This window comes from Carcharhinus amblyrhynchos, chromosome 26 (assembly GCF_965287045.1).
Source record: "Carcharhinus amblyrhynchos chromosome 26, sCarAmb.v2.hapA, whole genome shotgun sequence".
In the NCBI taxonomy this organism is placed as follows: Eukaryota; Metazoa; Chordata; class Chondrichthyes; order Carcharhiniformes; family Carcharhinidae; genus Carcharhinus; species Carcharhinus amblyrhynchos.
This window is the reverse complement of record NC_137349.1, coordinates 4,266,550-4,290,856: the sequence shown is the minus strand read 5'-3', so window position 1 is coordinate 4,290,856 and position 24,307 is coordinate 4,266,550. Positions and strand designations below refer to the sequence as shown.

The 24,307-nt window shown below is 44.3% G+C and overlaps 1 protein-coding gene across 1 annotated transcript in view; it reads left to right on the top strand.

The window, feature by feature from the left end:
- apc2 (APC regulator of WNT signaling pathway 2) overlaps positions 1–24,307 on the top strand; it is a 183,502-nt gene that overhangs the window by 54,173 nt on the left and 105,022 nt on the right. The window contains exon 2 of the mRNA XM_080213150.1: positions 8,966–9,124. Within this exon, the coding sequence (XP_080069276.1) occupies positions 8,966–9,124 (159 nt within the window). The remainder of the gene's footprint in view (positions 1–8,965; positions 9,125–24,307) is intronic.

Sequence of the window (24,307 nt, the reverse complement as noted above, 5' to 3'; positions counted from 1 at the left end):
CCCAGCAATCAGATTGGCTGGCAGCTCCAGAGAACTTCCTCCCCAGTAGAGATGGACGTCACACTGGTGCCATTGTTAAGCTTGCCCGCAGCATGTTATGGCCCCGGGGCATGCCAGTGTGGAGCGTATCGGCTCACGCCAACTTTCCTTCCAAGGAATGGTCGGGGGGCAATCTGTTTACCCCACCCTATATTATCCAGCCCAATGTTTACTTTATAGATTGTGTTAGCTGTAAGATATATGGTTTGAGTGAGTCCAATGCATTGGCCGTGCTAAATTCTCCCTCAGTGTACCCGAACAGGCATCAGAGTGTAGCGATTCAGGAGTTTTCACAGTAACTTCATTGCAGTGTTAATGTAAGTCTACTTGTGACAATAAATAAAGAAGCCCTGCCCCAGTTCCAACTGAGGCCCAACTTTAACTCTCGCAAAACCTTACAGTTAAAATTGGGCCCTCAGAACACACCCTTAGAAGCACATGTCTGCTTGTTCAGAATGGTTACAAGTGACAATGCTTGTCTGAGAAAGGGAAACTTTGGAAGGTATATACTCGAGAGGGACAGAGATTGCAATGCGTAACATTAGAGTATGGCTAAGTACTGTTAATTTTCATCTAAGACAGAAAAATTAGGACGCTGACAAAGCAGGGATTTGCACATAATAACACAGAAGGCTTTCATAAATTTATATATTCCTATAAAATGATAATGATTATAATTAACGGAAGTTTTCAATCCTTAAAGCTTACATGATCCATTTCCTTGGGTTTATCTCACTGGTCCCATAAAAATTGTATGAATCCAGTATCAGTCTCTGTATACTTAGACTGATTAATGAGTCACATTCCCAAATGGAACGTTAAGTGAATATTATATATAAAAAATTTAACCCTGAAAACACTGATAACCATTGAATGTGACTAATGTGTTAAAGTCTAATAGGAAAAGAAATGAAGGATGGAATGAAATTAGTTCACACAGAAACTAATTACTTTGTTAATTAGTGGGATAATTGGGAATAATTAGCTGGAATGTTTTATCTCCTCACATGTTGAAGGTACTGATTCTGGGATGTGAAGATCAGTGGCAAGGCCAACATTGTAGGCTGTCCAACAATTGCCCTTGGGAAGATGGTGATGAGCTGCCATCTTGAACTTCAGGTGTACCCAAGGCCTAAGGTCCACTTTTGTCATTTCTGGTGCCCAGGTCAATGCCAGGTGGTCCATTTGGTTTCCTTCCTAGCAGTTTGAGGAGGAGTTGGGCCGAAGGGCCTGTTTCCGTGCTGTATATCTCAATGAATTGCTTATCAGGCCATTTCAGAGGTCAGTTAAGAGTCAACCACAATGTATGGAGTCACATTTAGGCCAAACCAGGTAAGATGAATAGATTTTCGTCCATATGGGATATGCGTGAAACAACATTCCAATAATTCAGTCAGTATTGAATTTTTATTCCTGATTTATTGAATTTAAATATCAACAGCTGCCCTGTGCGATTTGAAGTTGTGTTTTCGGAGTATTAGTTCAGGCCTCTGGGTTACACTATAGTATAGTTGAAATAACTCAGCCAGGAGAATGTTAAAGGTCCCTGGTCTGATTCCAGGTTTTGCCAAGGTTTATTTTGGGGATGGGTTTAGTTCAGTTGGATGGCAGCTGGTTCATGATGCAGAGCAATGCCAACAGCGTGGGTTCAAATCCCGTATCGGCTGAGGTTATTCATGAAGGCCCTGCCTTCTCAGTCTTGCCTCCTTTGCCTGAGGTGTGGTGATCCTCAGGTTAAATCACCACCAGTCAGCTCTCCCTCTCAAAGGGGAGATCAGCCTATGGTCACCTGGGACAATGGCGGCTCTATCTTTTACCTATAGTACAGTTTCCCCCTCGGCAGAGGCAGCCTTCCTGTTTGAGTTATAAGGAGAGGCTGGATAGACTGGGTCTTTTTTCTTTGGAGCTTAGAAGGCTAAGGGGTGATCTTATAGAGGTCTATAAAATGATGTGTGGCACAGATTAGCTAGATAGTCCACATCTTTTCCCAAAGGTAGAGGAATCTAAAACTAGAGGGCATAGTTTTAAGGTGAGAGGAGAGAGATACAAAAGTGTCCAGAGGGGCAATTTTTTCACACAGAGTGTGAGTGTCTGGAACAAGCTGCCAGAGATAGTAGTAGAACATAAGAACTAGGAGCAGGAGTAGGCCATCTGGTCCCTCGAGCCTGCTCTGCCATTCAATAAGATCATGGCTGATCTTTTTGTGGACTCAGCTCTACTTAACCTGTCCGCTCACCATAACCCTTAATTCCTTTACTGTTTAAAAATTTATCTATCCTTGCCTTAAAAACATTCAATGAGGCAGCCTCCTGTTCACTGGACAAGGAATACCACAGATTCACAACCCTTTGTGTGAAGAAGTTCCTTCCTCAACTCAGTTCTAAATCTGCTTCCCCTTATTTTGAGGCCATCCCCCCCCAGTTCTAGTTTCACCCGCCAGTGGAAACAACTTCCCTGCTCCTATCTTATCTGTTCCCTTCATAATCTTACATGTTTCTATAAGATCTCCCCTCATTCTTCTGAATTCCAGTGAGTATAGCCCCAGTCTACTCAGTCTCTCCTCATAAGCCAACCCTCTCAACTCTGGAATCAGCCCAGTGAATCTCCTCTGCATTCCCTCCAGTGCCAGTATATCCTTTCTCAAGTAAGGAGACCAAAACTGTACACAGTACTCCAGGTGTGGCCTCACCAGCACCTTATACAGCTGCAACATAATCTCACTGTTTTTAAACTCCATCCCTCTAGCAATGAAAGACAAAATTCCATTTGCTTTCTTAATTACCTGCTGCACCTACAAACCAACTCCTTGTAATTCCTGCACAAGGACACCCAGGTTCCTCTGCACAGCAGAATGCTGCAATTTATGTAGAGGTGGGTACAATTTTGCCTTTTAAAAAGCATTTAGACAGTTACATGGGTAAGATGGGTATAGAGGGATATGGGTCAAATGCAGGCAATTGGGATTAGCCTGGGGGTTTAAAAGAAAAGGACGGCATGGACAGGTTGGGCCAAAGAGCCAGTTCCATGCTATAAACCTCAATGACCTCACCCAAGTGGTAATGGATCATCACAGCTTATCAACCAAGGAAGGCATCATGACTGAGATCAATCTTATTTTTCTTCGATACTTACACACAGGCACGTTCCAACAGGGTGACTAAAACAGAAGTTTTACCTTTCTACCTAACCGTATGTAATGAGCTAACTGCTGCTGGGGGGGGGGGAATAAACCAATCAGAAGCTCAGATAGACTTGGTAAACCAAAACCAAAATCTGCATTGATATGGGAAATAAAATCGGGAGAGATGGAGAATAAATGGTTGAGTTGCTATTGCCCAAAGTCAAAATAAATCCCCTGTTCCTTTTCCTCTTCCTTATGCTCCAAATCAGTGATTTCATCCCGACTCTATCCTGTTTATGCTTTCCTGGTTATATTTCCTCACTCCTTCTTTTGGTTTGTCCTCTATTCTTCCTGAATAACACCCATGGTTAATAGTCTCTCCCTCTACAGTATTCACTTTGTCAGCAGAGCTTTTACACACAAAGGAAAACTACAAGGAATCATCCAGAAGGTGAATTAGAATCACTGAAGCAAAACTGCCCATGACAGTAATTGCCCAAACCATGTTATAGAGAACATTAGTGAAGCTTCAGCAGAATATTTCTTTCTTCAACGCTTCCTACCCAATGCTCTCTCTGACCTTCTAGGTTACACAGTAAAAAGTCTGACAACACCAGGTTTAAGTCCAACCAATTTATTTGATGGTAAACTCACAAGCTTTTGGGGTTTGTCCTGTCGTCAGGTGAATGGAGAGTTCTGGCCTGAGACAGATTCCACCATCTGCCGTGACAGGATTCAAACCTAGACAACAGAACATTAGCTGAGTTTTCTGGATTAATAGTCTAGCGATAATACTGCTAGGCCATTGCCTCCCCACTGCCCTTGAGAAGGTGGTGGTGAGTTGCCTTTTTGAACTGCTGCACTCCCTGAGGTGTAAGTACATCCACAGTGCTGTTAGAGAGGGGATTCCAGGATTTTGACCCAGTGACAGTGAAGGAATGGTGATACATTTTCAAGTCAGGATGGTGAGTGCCTTGAAAGGCAACTTCCAGGTGGTGGCACTATCAGACATCTGCTGCTCTTGTCCTTCTAGATGGTTGTGGTTGTGGTTGTGAGTTTGGAAGGTGCTGCCTAAGGGACCTTGGTGAGTTCCTGCAGTGTAGAAGAAAATTTGGCTGCCACTGTTTAATATTTATTTATAAGTGTCACAAGTAGGCTTACATTTAATACTGCAATGAAGTTACTGTGAAAATTCCCTACTTACCACACTCCGGCACCTGTTCGGGTACACTAAGGGTGAATTTTAGCATGGCCAATGCGCCTAACCAGCACATCTTTTGGACAGTGGGAGAAAAACGGAGCACTGGAGGAAACCCACGCTGACATGGGGAGAATGTGCAGAGTCCGCACAGACAGTGACCCAAACCGGGAATCGAACCCAGGTTTCTGGTGCTGTAAAACAGCACTGCTAACCACTGTGCCACTCTTGTTTGTTGCTGGTGGAGGGATTGAATATTCGGGACAGGGATGCCAGTCAAGCGGGCATCTCTATCCTGCCCTCCTCTCTCTGAACTTCTTGAACACGTTATTGTCTCTCCACCCTGTGTTCCTCTTGCTCAAGATTTCATTTGAATCATCCAGGTCTGGCTCCATTCCTGCTCACAACACTGAAACAATCCTGCCAAAATCACATCCTCTTACATCACATCCATGGTGGGTCATCCAGCCTTGTTTCCCTCAAACTCTCTAGTAGCAGTCAACAGCTTCACCATGCCCCCCCACAACCTCTCCCCTCAACTCTACATTCTATAGGACTATTGTTACATTCTTCAATCCAATCTATCCCCAGCAATAGCATCTCTTCCTGCCCCTTCATCATACTTCCACAGCACATCACGTTTCTATCCTCTTTCTCGTGAACTTTGGAGGGAGATGATAGCCTAGTGGTATTAGCACTAGACTATTAATCTAGAAACTCAGCTAATGTTCTGGGGACCCGGGTTTGAATCCCACCACGGCAGTTGGGGGAATTTGAATTTAACACAAAAATCTGGAATTAAGAATCTACTGATGACCATGAAACCATTGTCGGAGGCAAAAAAACATCTGGTTCACTAATTTCCTTTATGGAATGAAATCTGTTGCCCTTACCTGGTCTGATCAACATGTGACCCCAAAGCTACAGCAATGTGGTTAACTCTCATCTGTCCTTGGGCAACTAGGGATGGGCAATAAATCCTGGTCAGCCAGCAATGCCCATATCCCAGGAATGAATAAAAAATCTTGATGACCAAAAATCTTGGAATGGTTACCAAGGGAGATGAGATTTTGACAGGGACTAAAAATTAATCTTTACTTTGTCTGGTATTGGATAAAGCTTTGGTTAAGATCACTTACTATCAGACGCACAATCTGATACCATGGATGTAGCCATGGTACTGAGGGAGGTAATGAGTAGGAAGAGTTGGATGTTCCAACCATATACATTGGAACATCATGTTCCTATATCAAGCAGGGCTTACAAAGAGTGCTGCATCGTGAAAGCAATGTACAAACCCAGGGAGCTTAGCTCAATGTGAGTATGAGGGACTCCTAACTCATTTCCTAATGATGAACTGCGCACTCAAAGTTTACATCTCCTATTATGTACAAACAAGGTTGCTTTAGGACACTATCTGATTAATATGCAAATGTCCCATATATATATATATATATATATAGCCACAATGTATGGTCTTTCAACTTTCACTTATGAATATTATTTTTTCTTGACGGGTGAATTATGTTTCATTTCCTATTAGAGGTTGCTATGGTGATGGGTGCACACCAGAGGTGTCTGGCCTACTGGGGGTCAAGTAGTCACCTTGACCATTGTGATTCATTGGGCCTGAGGGAAATCTGGGCTGAGCGAAGGATTTGTTCTCCTTCATAAAAGCTGCGTTTGTGTTTTATGTGTCAATATTGAAATCATATCTGGTTTCTCATCTTTGCTTAAGTCTGGACTACATGGCAATAAAAATAGCGAGAGTTCTATTCCACTTGTGTGTTGGTAAATGATAACAGACACTATTATTCTTGGGGAAAATGAGCCTAGAATTACTTATAGATCCGTGACTTAACACTCCAGACCAGTGTAACAGAGAACCTGATCTTTCAACAGTAAGAAGCAGAATGGTAAATGTGTGTAGTTACAGGGTAGGGCCTGGGTAAGACTCTCTGTCAGGGAGTTGGGTGCCTGAATGGCCTCCTCCTGCACTATAGGGATTCTATCCTATCTAGTCTTTGATTCTAGAAATGGACAATAAATACTGGTCTTGTCAGTGATGCCAAAACATGAGAAAGCATAATAAAAAAGAAATCTGTGTACAGCAGCATCTGCCTGCACACTGCCGGGTGTCTCTGAGATTACTGACAATAGCATCTGATGCACCTCAGTGCTGTACCTCTCTCAGGGGAATTTATTTACTGATTGATAGAGGATTTCCATGAGAATTGTAAATGTGCTGATGATAGCAATTTGCAGCTTTCTATAACCGTGAGGGACACAGCAGTCCAAAGACGTGCAGGTTAGACTGGCCATGCTAAATTACCCTTTGGTGTCAGGTGAACTAGCTAGGGTAAATTCACTGCGTTGTGGGGATGGGAACTGGGTGGGACTGTGATTGGTGCAGACGCAGTGGACTGCATGGCCTCCTTCTGCACTGTAGGGATTCTGTGATTCTGTCCTTCATGTGTATCTGGCCCTAACACTGTCAAAGTAATTTGCTCACACAGAACGATAGAATCTGTACAGTACACAGCCCTGGAGGACCCTCTCCTCCTCCAAGCTTTGGGGCAATCTCTCCGCCCACAGTGGAGGTAGTGGAGGAGGGGTAGGGAGAGTGGCAGGCTCCCTCTACCTCCACTCCGTCTGCATTGTCCTCAGCATGCACCCCTCTTCCTCCGCCACATATATTAGGAACCCCTGCCCCCATCCCCTTCCCTCCATGAAGGAGGGTGGCAGCCTGCCAAGGGACAGTGTTCAGCCTTGGCCCTTAATCCTTGGAGCTTCCAGACACCTCTGCACCCCCAGTATGGTTTCTTAACTGGTTTTTGTTTTTGAAAACCAGTATAGGATCACACTGATGTGACACCATGCTGCTTGGAGGGGGTGAGGAGTGTGGGGCAGCATTCCACAGGGCTGAGCAATACACCTTTGAGCCTTTTAATAATACTTAAATTGATTTAAATTCATGAAGACTAGGTTCACGCATTTCTAGGTCTGAACCTGATTACACCAGTGATGCGGGGCACAGGGAAAGTCTTAAACCTACATCTCATCGGCGCAAATCCTGTAATGACGCTCTTGTAAGATTCAGTTGCCAAAACAGGATTTACTTCCCTGGTGAATGGTCTCTCTAAATCTCACCCCACATCCCAAATATAGTCTGCAGGCTTGGTCTCCTTATTTAAGGAAGAATGTAAATACATTGGAAGCAGTTTGGAGAAGGTTTACCAGATTGATTCCTGGAATGAATGGTTTGTCTTATCAGGAAAGACTGGACAGACTGGGCTTGTTTTCCCTGGAGTTTCGAAGAGTGAGGGGTGACTTGATTGAAGTATATAAGATTCTGTACGGTGTTGACAAGGGGATGTGGAAAGAATGCTTCCTCTTATGACTGAGTCCAGAACTAGGGGCATGGTTTTAAAATTAGGGGTTGCCTTTTAGGACAGCAATCAGAAAAACTTTTTTCTCTCAGGGGTCTTGTGACGTTGGAACTTTTAGCCCCAGAAGGCAATGGAAGAGAGGTCATTGAAAAGTTTTAAAGTAGATAGCTTCTTGTTAGGCAAGGGAACCAAAAGATATCAGAGGTAGCTGGGAGCGTGGAACTCAACACAAACAGATCAGCTATGACCTTATTGAATGCCAGAACAGACTTGAAGGACTAAAGGAACAATTTCTGCTTCTATTTTGTATGTTTGTTTGTACAGTAGAAAGCTTATTGAATTGCACTGTCACATGAGTTAATACTTTCAAATAAGAGAGGGAACAACACTTGTTTGACCCAAAGGACCTCAAACAAAACACACTGCAGTCAAGCCTTTAACTCCAAAGATGTGCAGATCAAGTTGATTGGCCATGCTAAATTGGCCCTTTGTGTCCCAAGATGTATAGGTTAAGGGAAATTAGTGTGGGGTTAATATGTGTGAGATTGTAGGGATAGGGTCTGGATGGGATGCTCTGTTGGAGAGTTGGTGCAGACTTGATGGACTGAATGGCCTCTTTCTACACTGTAAGAATACTAAGAGTTTTATGTAAAGCTGCTTATCTAGTGGCAGCCCAGTGGTTAACACTGCCTCACAGCGCCAGGGATCTGGGTTCGATTCCTGGCTTGGGTCGCTGTCTATGTGGAGTCTGCACGTTTTTCCCCGTGTCTACCTGGGTTTCCTCCGGGTGCTCCGGTTTCCTCTCACACTCTGAAAGAGGTGCTGGTTAGGTGTATCGACCCAAACAGGCATTGGAGTGTTGCAACCAGGGGAATTTCACGGTAACTTCATGGCAGTGTTAATGTAAGCCTCACTTGTGACTAATAAATAAACTTTTAAATTGACCCTAGTGTTAGGGGATTGGCAGAGTAAATATGTGAGGTTACAGGAATAGGGCCTGGAATTATGGTCAGTGCAGACTTGATGGGCTGAATGGTCTCCTTCTGCATTGTAGGGATTCTATGAAATCATGATCTTAAACTATAGGATGACATATGAGTTAAATGTCAGCCTTTGTCCCTAACACCTTGTGTTCTTGCAATCCCCCCAAACACTCAGACTTTCTTTCAGCCAAACCCCATGTTTCAAAATTAATATTCAAATGATTTTCTTGTGCAGGTGTTGGAAGATCTCAGGATGTCTGGGTCTACATCTTCTTACGATCATCTGGTGAAACAGGTTGAGGCACTGAGGAAAGAGAACTCTCATCTCAGGCGAGAGTTGGAGGACAATTCCTGTCATCTGTCCAAGCTGGAGACAGAGACCTTGGACATGAAGGTAAGGGTTTTGTTACTTGGTCCTGTGATGAGCAGAAGGTTTTTGCTCAAAGTTGAACACAGCCACAAGTTTAAAATTGGACTTGAGTCTAAAAGCAGTGGGGCGATGATGGTCTAGTGGTATTATCACTAAACTGTTAATTAGAAACTCAGCTAATGTTCTGGGGACTCGGGTTCGAATCCCGCCATGGCAGATGGTGGAATTTGAATTCAATGAATAAAATCTGGAATTAAGATCGTGAAACCATTGCCGATTGTTGGAAAAACCCATCTGGCTCATTAATGTTGGTTAGAGAAGGGAATCTGCTGTCCTTGCCTGGTCTGGCTTACATGTGACTCCAGAGCCACAGCAATGTGGTTGACTCTCAACTGCCCTCCAAGGGCAACTAGGGATGGGCAATAAATGCTGGATGGCCAGTGACACCCATGTTCCATGAATGAATAAAGAAAAACGGAAGAAGTGAGGGAACAGCTTGCTCAGGTAGCTTAAATTGTCCAGGTTGTGGTTCTATTGATAGGTTATTCAGAGGAAGTCAGATCGTCGCTCTCAGGGGGGAGTCTTATCACAAACTGAAGTTGAGAAGCAGTTTCATTCTCTATAAAGATTGTTATTGTCGTTTGCTTTGTCACTGTCCTGAGAATTCGAGAAAGCATTTATATTAAGTTATTGTATTGGTGGCAAAGTGTATTTAATCAGTGCATGTATGGCGGAAGGTGTGAGGATGCATGTTGTATCCATAATATTGGTCCCATTAGATAATTGACTGTATATAGAATCATAGTATTCTTACAGTGCAGAAGGAGGCCATTCGGCCCATTGAGTCTGCATTGACTTGCCAACAGAGTATCCCACCCAGGCCCTATCCCATATTCACCTGCTAATTTCCCCTAACCTTTTGGAACACTAAGGGACAATTTAGCATGGTCAATCAATCTAACCTGCACATTTTTGGACAATGGGAAAATATCAGAGCATCCAGAAAAAACCCACACAGACAGTGGGAGAACGTTCAAACTCCACACTGACAATCACCCGATCTGGATCCCTGGTGCTGTGAGACAGCAGAGCTAACCACTGTGCCACCTTGCTGCCCTGTATATGACATGTATAACTTTTGATTTACTTAGGCTACTCTTTCTCTCCGGTTTTCTCCCCTCATTTCCTTGAAGGTGTTTCACACGGATAAGCTGAATATCCGGTTCATTCAGGATCGATGTGGGTGATTTCTAAGGCTCAGAGACAGGGGGGTGGGGGTGGAACATCTTTGATCCGCATGCTCTATCTGTCATTCGACCCCACATTCCACGGTCAGGGGCATTTGCCGTGAATTGGTTGGGCCTCCACATCATTAATGGTGTGATTTGGCTGCCTGCCTAACAGCTTGTAGTGGGATCCAACAACAGCATAATGATGCTGGATTGAACAAACATGAAGAACAAAAAATAGTCCTCGTTCTTGAGAAGCCAACTCTAGTGCGGTGAGAACCAAGAGGAGGTAATGGCCTAGTGGTATTTTTGCCAGACTATTAATCCAGAACTCAGCTAATATTCTGGGGACCCAGGTTCGAATCCCGTCATGGCTGACGGTGGAATTTGAATTCAATAAAAAAAATCTGGAATTAAGAATCCACTGATGACCATGAAACCATTGTCAATTGTTGTAAAAATCTATCTTGTTCACTAATGTCCTTTAGGGAAGGAAATCTGCTGTCCTTACCCGGTATGGCCTACATGTGACTCCAGAGCCACAGCAATGTGGTTGACTCTCAACTACCCTCCAAGGGCAACTAGGGATGGGCAGTAAATGTTGGCCAGCCAGTGACACCCATGTCCCATAAATGAATAAATAAAAAAGGCAAGTGAGACTTTTCATGTTGCACTAATAGAATGATAGGTTCCCTACAGTACAGAAGGAGGCCATTTGACCCATCAAGTCTATATCAAACACAATCCTACCCAGGCCCTATCCCTGTAGTCCCACATATTTATCCTGCTAATCTCCTGACACTAGGGTCAATTTAGCATGACCAATCAACCTAACCTGCACATCTTTGGACTATGGGAGGAAACTGGAACACTCAGAAGAAATCCACCCAGATGCTGGGAGAATGTACAAACTCCACACAGACAGTGACCCAAGGCTGGGATTGAACCTAGATCTCTGACACTGTCAGGTAGCAGTGCTAACCACTGTGCCACACAGTCATTGTCATCAGAATTGTCACCCAGAATTGTCCTTGAGGGAAGGAAATCTGCTGTCCTTACCTGTTCTGGCCTACTTGTGACTCCAGAGCCACAGCAATGTGACTGACTCTCAACTTCACCAAAGAGAAGAACTTGATGGATGATGAATCTGGGAAAAGGTGTGTATGTAGATAGTTTGAATCATGTTGAGATCAAAAAGGAGGAAGTATTGGGGTTCTTGAGAAGCATTAAGCAGACAACTCTCCAGGGCCTGATGAGATATACCCCAGAATACTGAGAGAGGCAAGGGAGGAAATTGCTGGGGCCAAGAGAGAATTCTTTGTATTGTCACTGGCTACAGCTCAATGTGGAACTCCCATTGTCTGCACCTTTAAGACTTGACTAGCTGTGAAGACTCGCATTCCAGTCAGTATTCTGTGTGCCTTTATACGCTCTGTTTATGATCAGAACTCCCCATTCACCTGACAAAGGAGCAGCACTCCGAAAGCTAGTGGCGTTTGTTACCAAATAAACCTGTTGGACTTTAACCTGGTGTTGTGTTTCCCAGGGTGGAAGAGTCAATTATTGGGGGGCACAGGTTTAAGGTTCAAGGGGCAAGGTTTAAAGGAGATGTACGAGGCAAGTTTTTTACCCAGAGGGTGGTGGGTGCCTGGAACTAGCTGCTGGAGGAGGTAATGGAGGCAGATACAATAGTGAGTTTTAAGGGGTGTCTGGGTACATGAACAGCATGGGGATAGAGGGATATGGGCCCTGGAAGGGTAGGGGGTTTTAGTTTGGGCAGCGTGGTTGGTGCAGGCTTAGAGGGGCTGAAGGGCCTGTTCCTCTGCGGTAATTCTTTTTGTCCTTTGCCCTCAGGCAGCTAGGGATAGGCAATAAATGCTGGCCAAACTGCGACGCCCATGAATGAATTTTAAAAAATCAAACCAAATACAATCCATTAGGTAAAACATGTCCTTTAAACATGTCTCTAATGTCCTTGACAATGAAGGAGATCAAAGATGTCCAGATATCCCTTGGGACCAGAGTCTGTGGGAACAAACGTGGGAATGACACGATGTAGTTTCCTTTTCACGTATACCAATTCCCAGATGGACTGGAAATTTTGACAATAAGGAAGGAGGACTTGACGTACTTGGAAGCTGTCCCACCACCACACCCGTCAGTGTAGACAAGTTTCTGGCTGCTAAATCTGAGCCATCTGGATGGCTCTAACTTCTGGTTTTCCCTTATGGTGATTATGCTGGGGTGGTACAGTAGCCTGTTGGACTTTAACCTGGTGTTGTGAGATTTCTTACTGTGTTTATCCCAGTCCAACATCGCGGTACAGTAGCACAGTGGTTAGCACTGCTGCCTCACAGTGCTAGGGACCCGGGTTCAATTCCTGGCTTGGGTCACTGTCTGTGTGGAGTTTGCACATTTTCCCCATGTCTGCTCTGGTTTCCTCCCACAGTCTGAAAGACGTACTGGTTAGGTACATTGACCCGAACAAGTGCCGGACTGTGGTGACTAGGGGAATTTCACAGTAACATCATTGCAGTGTTAATGTAAGTCTACTTGTGACACTAATAAATAAACTTTAACTTTAACTGTCTCCCGGTTATGGGAGAGAGGGGTGCTGAATGGATAGAAAAAATGAGAAGGAAGTGTATTTAGATCTTCTGGTAGTATCAGTGATACCTTCAGGAGGGCTAACTTGTAATGCGGGTCTCTGAAATAGCAATTTCTGATTTATGTTATTGTATAGTTACTGAGATGGACGGCACTGCTAGCAGGAGTGGTACATAATTAAACCATTACTTTCACATTCTCCATCTTTTGAGAGTGGCCACAATGGTTGAACAATTCCATTATCTTACAATAACACTAAGTGGCTTCTGATGCTAAGGCATAAATTTTTCCTTTGCCAGGTCTACAGATTGTGAGTGAGTTGAAAGGTCAAAGGGAGAGAATCTAGCGTGAAGCACTAATGGAGCCACATTCCTTCCTAGATCTTCAAATCTTATCCGCTGTAGGAATGACTGGTGTTTATTTGAATGTTTGACATACCAATCTGCCTGAAGAGAACCTTGGGGCTGGTTTCAAGTTTCTCCATGTAGACCCCTCCCTTAAATATTGTCCTACTTTCAGCATAGCCCTCTCTGATCCTCACCGCACCTTCAGTAACACCCTTTCACATGTTACCCCCACCGCTGACACCCATAAGACCATAAGAAACAGGAACTAAAGTAGGCCATTTGGCCCCCTGCTCTGCTGCTCAATAGGATTGTGGCTGATCTAACAATCCTCACATTCACTTTCCTGCCCTTTCCCCATAAGCCTTGATTTCCTTCCTGATCAAAAGTCTATTCATCTCAGCCTGAAATATACACGTTGGGCGGGATTTTCTGGCTGTGCTCGCTCTGAAACCGGAAAATCCCGCCTGAGGTCAACGGACCTTTCCATGGTCCGCCCCTTGTCTGCTCTGATTCCCTTTGACCAAGGGTTATCTGGACTCGAACCATCAGCTCTTTCCTCTCCTTACAGATGCTGCCAGACCTGCTGAGGTTTTCCAGCATTTTCTCTTTTGGTTTCAGATTCCAGCATCCGCAGTAATTTGTTTTTATCTCACCAGCATCTTGTACATTCGAAGCAAGACTTCCCTATTCTTACACTCCAACCCCCTTGAAATAAGGACCAATATTTCATTAGCCTTTCTGCTTACCTACGTGCTAGCTTTCTGTGTTTTGTGCACCCCCTCAGTCTCTTTGTGTTGCAGCTTTTTTCTACTTAAATAATAACCTGTTCTTTTGTTCTCCTTTACAAAATGAACAACTTCACATTTTCCCACATTAGACTCTATTTGCCAACCTTTTGCCCAATTACCTTACCTATCAATATCTATTTGTAAATGTTTACATCCCTCTTGCAAGTTGCCTTTCCACCTATTGTTGTGTTGTCTGTAAATTTGGCTACAGTACATTTGCTTCTTTCCTCCAAGTCATTAACATATATTGTGAACAGTTGCAGCCCCAATACTGTCGAACCTTACTGGTTTCAGTTCGCCAACATGAAAATGAAACCACTTATCCCCATTCACTGTTTCCTGCCATTACCCAATTCTCAACCCTTGACAACATACTACCTCCAACACCAAGGGCTGTTATCTTATGACTTAACCTTTTGTGAGGTACCTTGTCAAACGCTTTCTGGAAATCCAAATACAAGCCATCTACTGATTCCCCTTTATCTACTTTGGTTGAGAGTTCCTTGAAAGTCTCTAAGTTAGTCAGATACGATTTCCCTTTCATGAAACCATGCTGACTCTGCTTGGTTAGATGATGATTGTTTCTTAATCCTTAATTATTGATTTCAACATTTTCCAACAACAAGTGTTAGGCTAATTGGCCTATAGTTATCTGCTTTTGGTCTCCCTCCCTTTTTGAATGGGTGTGTCACATTGGCAGTTTTCCAATCCTCTGGTACCTCTCCAGAATCCAAGGATTCTTGGAAAATTACAGCAAATGCATCCACTATCTCTGTAGCTACTTCTTTTAGAATCCGAGGATGCAAGCCATCAGGACCAGGAGACTTAACTGCCTTTAGCCCCACTAGTTTGTCTAATATTACTTCTCTAGTGATGGTCCTTAATTCCTCCCCGTGTTCTTTAGTATTAATGGAAGGTTCTACCATAAAGACAGATGCAAAATATCTGTCTAAGTCCCCTGCCATTTCATAAGAACATAAGAACATAAGAAATAGGAGCAGGAGTAGGCCATCCAGCCCTTCGAGCCTGCCCCGCCATTCAATAAGATCATGGCTGATCTGTCGCTGCTCAGTTCCACTTTCCCGCCCTCTCCCCATAACCCTTAATCCCCTCTCCTATCAAAAACCCATCAACCCGCGTCTTAAAAATATTTAGTGAGGCAGCCTCCACCACTTCAACGGGCAGAGAATTCCAGAGATTCACCACCCTTTGAGTGAAGAAGTTCCTCCTCAACTCCGTTCTCCATGTCCCTCGACCTTCTGCAATAACCTCTTGTGAGGCACTTTGTCAAACGCCTTCTGAAAATCTAGAAAGACCACATCCACCGGCTCTCCTCTATCCACCGCCCTAGACACATCCTCATAGAACTCCAGTAAATTTGTCAGACACGACTTCCCTTTAATGAAACCGTGCTGCGTCTGCTCTATCAAGCAATTCCCTTCAAGATGCCTCGCAATTTCCTCCTTAATGACAGATTCTAACATTTTACCTACCACAGACGTTAAACTAACCGGCCTATAATTCCCCGCCATTTGCCTGGCACCCTTCTTAAACAACGGCGTAACATTAGCCGTTTTCCAATCATCCGGCACTTCCCTGGAATCCAGCGACGTTTGGAAAATAACCACCAAGGCATCCACTATCACCTCCGCCATTTCTTTCAGAACCCTCGGATGCATTCCATCCGGTCCTGGGGACTTGTCCACAATCAGCCCCTCCAGTCTGTCGAGCACCGCCTTTCTAGTAACAGTAATGTCATTAAGACCCTCCAGTCTTACCACCTTTTCATCGCTAACACCCGGCAAATTATTCACGTCCTCCTCCGTGAAGACAGAAACAAAAAAGTTATTCAATACCTTAGCCATATCCCCATCCCCTACCACTAGGTCCCCTTTCTCATCCTCTAAAGGACAAACATTCACCCTAGCCAGCCTCTTCCTTTTTATATATTTATAAAAACTCTTGCTATCCTTTTTTATATTAAGCGCTAGCCCAGCTTCATAGTTTCTCCTACCCTTCCTTATCAACTTCTTTGTCAATCTTTGTTGACATTTAAACCTCTCCCAATCCTCTTCTCGCCCACTGCTCTTAGCTACTCTAAATTCCTCCGCTTTTAGTTTTTTTAGTTTTTTCCTTGTTCCGCACAACTATCTGCCTAGATTCATTTTCTAAGGGGCCTACATTCACTCTGACCTCTCTCTTCCTGCATCTGTGAACCTTTTATCATTCACCTTTGATCGAGGCTTTGTGATGATCCTGGGCCTTGGGTGGTTGCAGTGACACCAGCCATCACAGTAGTTGCTGATTGGCTGGTAGTTCTCAGTGGGTGGGATTTCCACCACAAGGGGCCTTAAATCCAGGGAAGGTCTGATGGTGGCCATTTAATTGCCTGCCGGGCACTTCATTTACTCAAACTTTCGCCACGGAACTGAAACTGGTGCCTCACCAGTTCCCAGTCTGTCACACAATCCCAGAACTTTATTCTGCCTTTACTAGTATTCTACCTGATCTTGGGATGGTTTGATTAACCACAGAATTCCCAAAAAGAGACCATCCAGCCCATCATGTCTGCATCAACTCGCTGAAAGAACATCCCAGCCAGACTCTCCCCTTTGCCCTATTCCCGTAACTCCATATATTTATCCCACTAATCCCCCTTATCTACACATCTTTGAAAACTGAGGGGAAATTTAGTATGGCCAATCCACCTAATCTGCACATCTTTCGACTGTGGGAGGACACTTGAGCAGCCGGAGGAAACCCACGCAGACACGGAGAGAATGTGCAAACTCCACAGCCACTCAAGATGGAATTGAACATAAGAAATAAGAACATAAGAAATAGGAGCAGGAGTAGGCCATCTGGCCCTTCGAGCCTGCCCCGCCATTCAATAAGATCATGGCTGATCTGAACCTGGGTCTCTGATGCTGTGAGGCAGCAGTGCTAACCATTGTGCCACTGTGCTGCCTGTATTGCAAAGGCTGAATGAAGTTGAACAATGGTCCATTCCTCTACCAAAAAAACTCTTACCTCAATATGCAAAACGAAAATTAGGAAAGAAGTAATTAGAACATTGTGTAGTATCATAGAATCGTGGAATCTACAGTGCAGAAGAAGCCATTTGGCACATCGAGCCTTCACTGACCACAATCCTACCCAGGTCCTGTCCCTGTAACCCCTGGTTAGGTGCATTGACCTGAACAGGCATCGGACTGTGGCGAGTAAGGGAATTTCACAATAACTTCATTACAGTGTTAATGTAGGTCTGACTTGTGACTAATAAATAAACTTTAACTTTAACCTTATATTTACCCTTCTAATCCCCCTGACACTAAGGAGCAATTTAGCACAGCCAATCCACCTAACCTGCATATCTTTGGATAGGATTTCATAGAATATATTGCTCTGGTCATCCAGCACAACTGGACTTAGGGGGGATTCTGGACAGAGCAGATAGGGAGAAACTGTTCCAATTGACAGAGGGAGTGAGGAGCAGACAGCATCAAGTCGAGATGATTGGCAAAAGAACCAAAGGCCAGATGAGGAAAAGCTTCTTTATGTAGTGAGTGGTTAAGATCTGGAATGCACTGCCCGAGATTGTGGTGGAACTGGACTCAATTATTGATTTCAAAAGGGAATTGGATAATTAGCTGTTGAGAAGTGATTTGCAGTGCTCTGGGGAAAAGACCGTGGAATGGGATTGGCTGAGTTGTTCTTGCAGAGAGGTGACATGGACAGAATGGGCCAAATGGCCTTCTTCCATGTGCTAACCATTCTATCGATGACTGCCTGATTTTATGATATCTGATCCTGGTGGTGTTTATGCTCCACAAGAACCTCCTCTTGCTAGCCTTCATTACGTCCTAATGTTCAAGCCATTCCCATGGGCAAGATCTTCCGGTCTTACCGATGGTGACAGCCTGCCACGTGCTCCCTGTGGGGGGAGGATGCGAGCATCAGGAGATCCTGTTTACATTGGAGTAATCCGAAAGATCCTGCCTCCGGCCAATAGCAGGCCACTTCCACCATTGCAAACCGCACTGCGGGACGGAGTGGGAGGGCAGCAGAAAATCCTGCCCTCAGAATCAAACTTTGCTGGAGATTTCTTCCAGTATGTTATGTCGGATTTTTGGTACCTTCCAGCAGATTGTTCATTACAGGATAAATGAGCTTTAGCTAAGTCTTTGACCGTCAGTGAAATTACTTTAATTAGTATGAAGCTCACTTATAATTATCTAAACATTTAAAAATTGCCTTCAAAATTGATGCTCCTCATATGTTTTCAAAATGAAATTTAATTAAATCTGGAAATGCTAAAGCATTTGATGACCACGTCTCTCTCCAAACCTTTTTACGTCTATCCTGCTTTAACACAGTGGCATTGTGATATTATCACCGGACTAATAATCCTGACACCCAGGGTAATACTTTGGGGAAACCAGGTTTAAATCCCAACACAAGTCCTATAAACATCTGGAATTAAAAATCTGACAACCATAAGGCACAGTGGTTATCACTGCTGCCTCATAGCATCAGAGACCCGTGTTCAATTCTTGGCTTGGTTCACAGTCTGTGCGGAGTCTGCACGTTCTCCCCATGTCTGTGTGGGTTTCCTCTGGGTGCTCTGGTTTCCTCCCACACTCCAAAAATGTGCAAGTTAGGTGCGTTGGCCATGGTAAATTCTCCCTCAGTGTACTCAAACAGGCACTGAAGTGTGGTGACTCGGGGATTTTCACAGTAACCACACTGCAGTGTTAATGTCAGCCATACTTGTGGTACAAATAAATAAACTTCAAAAAATTGTCGATTGTTGTAAAAACTCATCTGGTTCATTAGTGTCCTTTAGGGAAGGAAATCTGCCGTCCTTACCTGGTCTGGCCTACATGTGACTCCAAACGCACATCAATGTGTTGACTCTTAAATGCCCTCAGTGAAGGGAGCTAAACACTGGTCTAGCCAGCGACACCCACATGAATGAATAAAAACAAAACCTACATCTTCAATCAAGTCACTTTTGGTCTCATGTCCCAATATCACCACACTTGGCTTGGTGTCAGTTTTATCTAATGATGTTCGCGAAATACCAAGGGAGATTTTATAATGTTGCAGGTGATAGGTAAATGCAGGATGTTGTTGTTGAAAGTAAAAGTTTATTAGTCACGAGTAAGGCTTACATTAACACTGCAATGAAGTTACTGTGAAATTCTCCTAGTCACCACACTCTGGCACTTTTTCGGGTCAATGCACCTAACCAGCACGTCTTTCAAAATGTAGAAGGAAACCGGAGCACCCAGAGGAAACCCAGGCAGAGACAGGGAGAATGTGCAGACTCCACACAGACTGTGACCCAAGCTGGGAATTGGACCCAGGTCCCTGGTGCTGTGAGACAGCAGTGCTAACCACTGTGCCACCATTGCTAATTTGTGAAGGAAATGTATTCCTTGATGATGGTGCTGCTCATGGTTGGCAGCTCAAGTTAGGGTCAAATAGGATGCCAGGTTTGCAAGCAGACTGGTTTAATCTCAGGGACAGGAATGGGGTCAGGAGCTGGGAACCAAAAACAATGGGATTGATCTTCCGAATATTTAATCAGAGGAAATCTCTGCTTATCCAGTACTGGATGTTAGGATAATCAGTCTGATAGTGTAACATAATAGCATGGTTAGCACTGCTGCCTCACAGCACCAGGGACCTGGGTTCGATTCCCGGCTTGGGTCACTGTCTGTGTGGAGTCTGCACATTCTCTCCGTGTCTGCGTGGGTTTCCTCTGGGTGCTCTGGTTTCCTCCCTCAGTCCAAGAGACATGCTGGTTAGGTGCATTGGCCATGCTAAATTCTCCCTCAGTGTCCCCAAACAGGCACTGGAGTGTGGCAACTAGGGGATTTTCCCAGTAAATTCATTGCAGTGTTAATGTAGGCCTACTTGCGGCATTAATAAATAAGCTTTAAGAGTAGAGGAACAGTAAGGCACATTATGGATTTAACGGATTTCTATCACCGAAGCAACAGAAGGCCAGTAGTCCCCAGTATGAAGTTTACTGTCATTCCATTCTGTCAGTTCAGTCGTGGCTTAGCTTATTTATGTGGGAATTTCTCTTTTTGGTTTCAGGACACTGTAGATCAGTTTATTAACTCAGGCTTTGTAATGCCCAGCCGTTGCCATGGATCCCTGTACTCTTTCCAATTCACAAAATTAAACGTTTGTGGATCAAATACTACGATTCAATAAGGCTGTGAGATTAATTCTGGGTGGGCCCTGGAAACCAAGTAAAAAGTCTGACAACACCAGGTTTTAGTCCAACCAATTTATTTGATAGTAAACTCACAAGCTTTCGAGGTTTCCCTCTTCGTCAGGTGAATGGAGAGTTCTGGCCTCGGACAGAGCATATAAAGCACATTATGTGACTGACGCACTTGATGAAGGAGCAGTGCTCCAAAAGCTCATGATACCAGATAAACCTGTTGGATTTTAACCTGGTGTTGTGAGACTTCTTACTGTGCCCACCCCAGTCCAACGCCAGCATCTCCACATCATGGACACTAATGGGCAATTCAGACCAATGGGCACTTTCTCAAGGACAACTAGGGAGGGGCAGTAAATGCTGACCAGCCAGTGATGTCCATGTCCCATGGGGAACGGCAAATTGTGCGGAGGGTGTGGAGAGTCTGCAGAAGGATCTAGATAGGCTGGGCGAATGGGCCAGGAAATGGCAAATGGAATTTAATGTTGGCAAGTGTGAGGTGGTCCACTTTGGTAGGAATAATGGTAGGAAGGACTATTACTTACGGGGTGAAAAACTGCAGCAGGCGACGGTGCAGAGGGACCTCGGGGTCCTTGTGCATGAGTCGCTTGCAGGTGCAGCAGGTGGTCAGGAAGGCTAATGGGATGCTGGCCTTCATAGCGAGGGGGATTGAATATAAAAGTAGGGAGGTCTTGCTGCAGCTGTATAGGGCATTGGTGAGGCCGCAGCTGGAGTACTGTGTGCAGTTTTGGTCGCCGCACCTGCGCAAAGATATTTTGGCCTTGGAGGGAGTGCAGAGGAGGTTTACTAGGCTGATACCGGAGTTGAGGGGGTTGAGCTATGAGGAGAGGCTGAATAAACTAGGCTTGTACTCGTTAGAGTTTAGAAGAATGAGGGGAGATCTCATTGAGACGTATAAGATGATGAATGGGATGGATAGGATAGAGGTGGAGAGACTCTTCCCGCTCAAAAAAGACAGTAGGACTAGGGGGCACAGCCTCAAAATAAAGGGGGGGCGGTTTAGAACGGAGTTGAGGAGGAACTTCTTCACTCAAAGGGTGGTGAATCTCTGGAATTCTCTGCCCGTTGAAGTGGTGGAGGCTGCCTCGCTAAATATTTTTAAGACGCGGGTTGATGGGTTTTTGATAAGAGAGGGGATTAAGGGTTATGGGGAGAGGGCGGGAATGTGGAACTGAGCCGCGACAGATCAGCCATGATCTTATTGAATGGCGGGGCAGACTCGAAGGGCTAGATGGCCTACTCCTGCTCCTATTTCTTATGTTCTTATGTAATCTACCTAACACGCACATCTTTGATGTGTGGGAGAAAACCAGAGCACCAGAAGGAAACCCACGCAGACACGGGCAGAACATACAAACTCCAGACAGTCAGCCAAGGCTGGATTCAAACCCATGACCCTGGTGCTGTAAGACAGCAGTGCTGACCACTGTGCCACCACGATGCTGTAGATTGGTGTTTGATGTCCAATGTAGACACAGTGGGCCAAATGGCCTCTTTCTGTGCTGTTGATCTCTCTGACTCAATTACTCTATTTTTCTTTATTCTTGCATGGGAAAGGCCAGCATTTGTTATCCATCTCTAATTGCCCTTAAGGAGAGGGCAGTGAAGAGTTGATCACATTGCCTTGGCTCTGGAGTCACACATGTAGGCCAGACCAGGTAACGGCAGCAGATTTCCTCCCCTAAAGGATATTAGTGAATCAGATAGGTTTTTACAACATTCAATGACTGTTTCGTGCCATCATTACTGAGATTAACTTCCATTTTCAGAATTATCTGTGGGCTTTTGTGATGACCACAATGGCCTGATGATCTTCACTGCTGATTCCCTGGTTGCTCACTGACTCACAGAGTCATAGAGGTTTACAGTATGGAAACAGGCCCTTTGGCCCAACTTGTTCATGCTGCCTTCTTTTTAAACCCCTAAGCTAATCCCAATTGCTTGCATTTGGCCCATATCCCTCTATACCCAATTTATCCATGAAACTATCTAAATGCTTTTTAAAAGACAAAGTTGTACCTGCCTCTACTACTACATCTGGCAGCTTGTTCCAGACACTCACCACACTTTGTGTGAAAAAATTGCCCCTCTGGACACTTTTGTATCTCTCCCCTCTCACCTTAAACCTATGCCATCTAGTTTTAGACTCCCCTACCTTTGGGAAAAGATATTGACTATCTACCTTGTCTATAACTCATATTATTTTATATTCCTCTATAAGGTTAGCCCTCAGCCTCCTACCCTCCAGAAAAAAAAGTCCCAGCCGATTCAGCCTCTCCTTATAACTCAAACCATCAAGTCCTGATAGCATCCCAGTAAATCTTTTCTGCACTCTTTCTAGTTTAATAATATCCTTCTTATAATAAGGTGACCAGAACTGCACACAGTATTCCAAGTGTGGCCTTACCCATGTCTTGTACAACTTCAACAAGACATCCCAATTCCTGTATTCAATGTTCTGACCGATGAAACCAAGCACGCTGAATGCCTTCTTCACCACTCTGTCCACCTGTGACTCCACTTTCAAGGAGCTATGAACATGTAGCCCTAGATCTCTTTGTTCTGTAACTCTCCCAAACGCCCGATCGTTAACTGAGTTAGTCCTGCCCTGGTTCAATCTATCAAAATGCATCACCTTGCATTTATCTAAATTAAATTCCATCTCCATTTGAAATGAGGTCCAATATGGGGGGTTTGGGGGGGGGGGGGGGTGATTTGGACCTCATCTTTCAGGGACAAGGGGTCACATCTTGTGGCCCTGCATGTCCAAAACTGGGTGCACCTGAATTTCCATCCCAGTGCTTTCAGGAACACTACTGGTTAGGCAGAGGCGTGAAGGGATCAGTATTTTGTTCTCAATGTTCATTTGCTACTTTTAATTGATAAACGTAAAGGATGATTCCTGTGCTACCAGCTGTGTTTGAAAAGAATGTGGGATAGAGATGTGGCTACAATACTGTATCTCTGCATTACTGACCTGTGCTCTCATTCACTCGGTCTGGGGAGGCTGTGTCACGGTGGTATTGTCACTGGACTAGTAATCAAGTTCTGATAAACATATATAAAACACTGGATTAGCCTCAGGAGCCCTGCGTCCAGTTCTCGGCACCACACTTGTGAAGACATAAAAGAGGGTGCAAAATAGATTCACGGGTGCTGAACTTTGTGGTGAGGCAGTGGTGTAGCGATATTGTCACTGGACTAGTAATCTAGTGATTCAGGACAAGATCTAGGGTCTCGGGATCAAATCCCAGTGTGGCAGAAGGTGAAATTTTAATTTGAAATCTGGAATTAACATTCTAATGGTGACCATGAAACCGTTGTCAATTGTTGTAAAAACCCATTTGGTTCACTAATGCCCTTTAGGGAAGGAAATCTTCTGGCCTGCGTGTGATTCCAGATCCACAGCAATGTGGTTGTGTCTTAAATGCCCTTAGGGGTGGGCAATAAATGCTGGCCAACCAGACACATCTGTTAAATGAATAAAAAATAGTTGAATTGGGATGGAAAGATTAGCCCGACATTTCACCATTAATTATCATTGAAAGCATTAGGCTAACCCGTCCGCTGAAAGGGATGGATCAGATACTGGGTGACTTCTCACGATGATTGACCTTGCTTCCAGTCTGAGTGAAACGGGGATAGTAGAACAGTGAAATTTATTAATCATTTTCATGTCAATAAGTGAAGGCATTTCTAAAACATAATGCTTTGTGAGATTTTTTTTTCCGACATGGTATCTGCTCTGAATAAAGTAGCACAATTTAATGTGAATTTAATATCTCTAAGAGATGGTTTGAAGGACACAGGCAGCCAATGTCAATGATTATTGTTATTTGTGTTGCACTGTGTGCCTTCAGGGGGCCTGCGTGCACGAGTCTGCCCCAGTGATTTTCCCCTCTTACTATGCAACCATTGACCTTTTGCTAACCTTGCAGCACTCATGTGAATGAAGTCAGTGCAATTCAGCACTT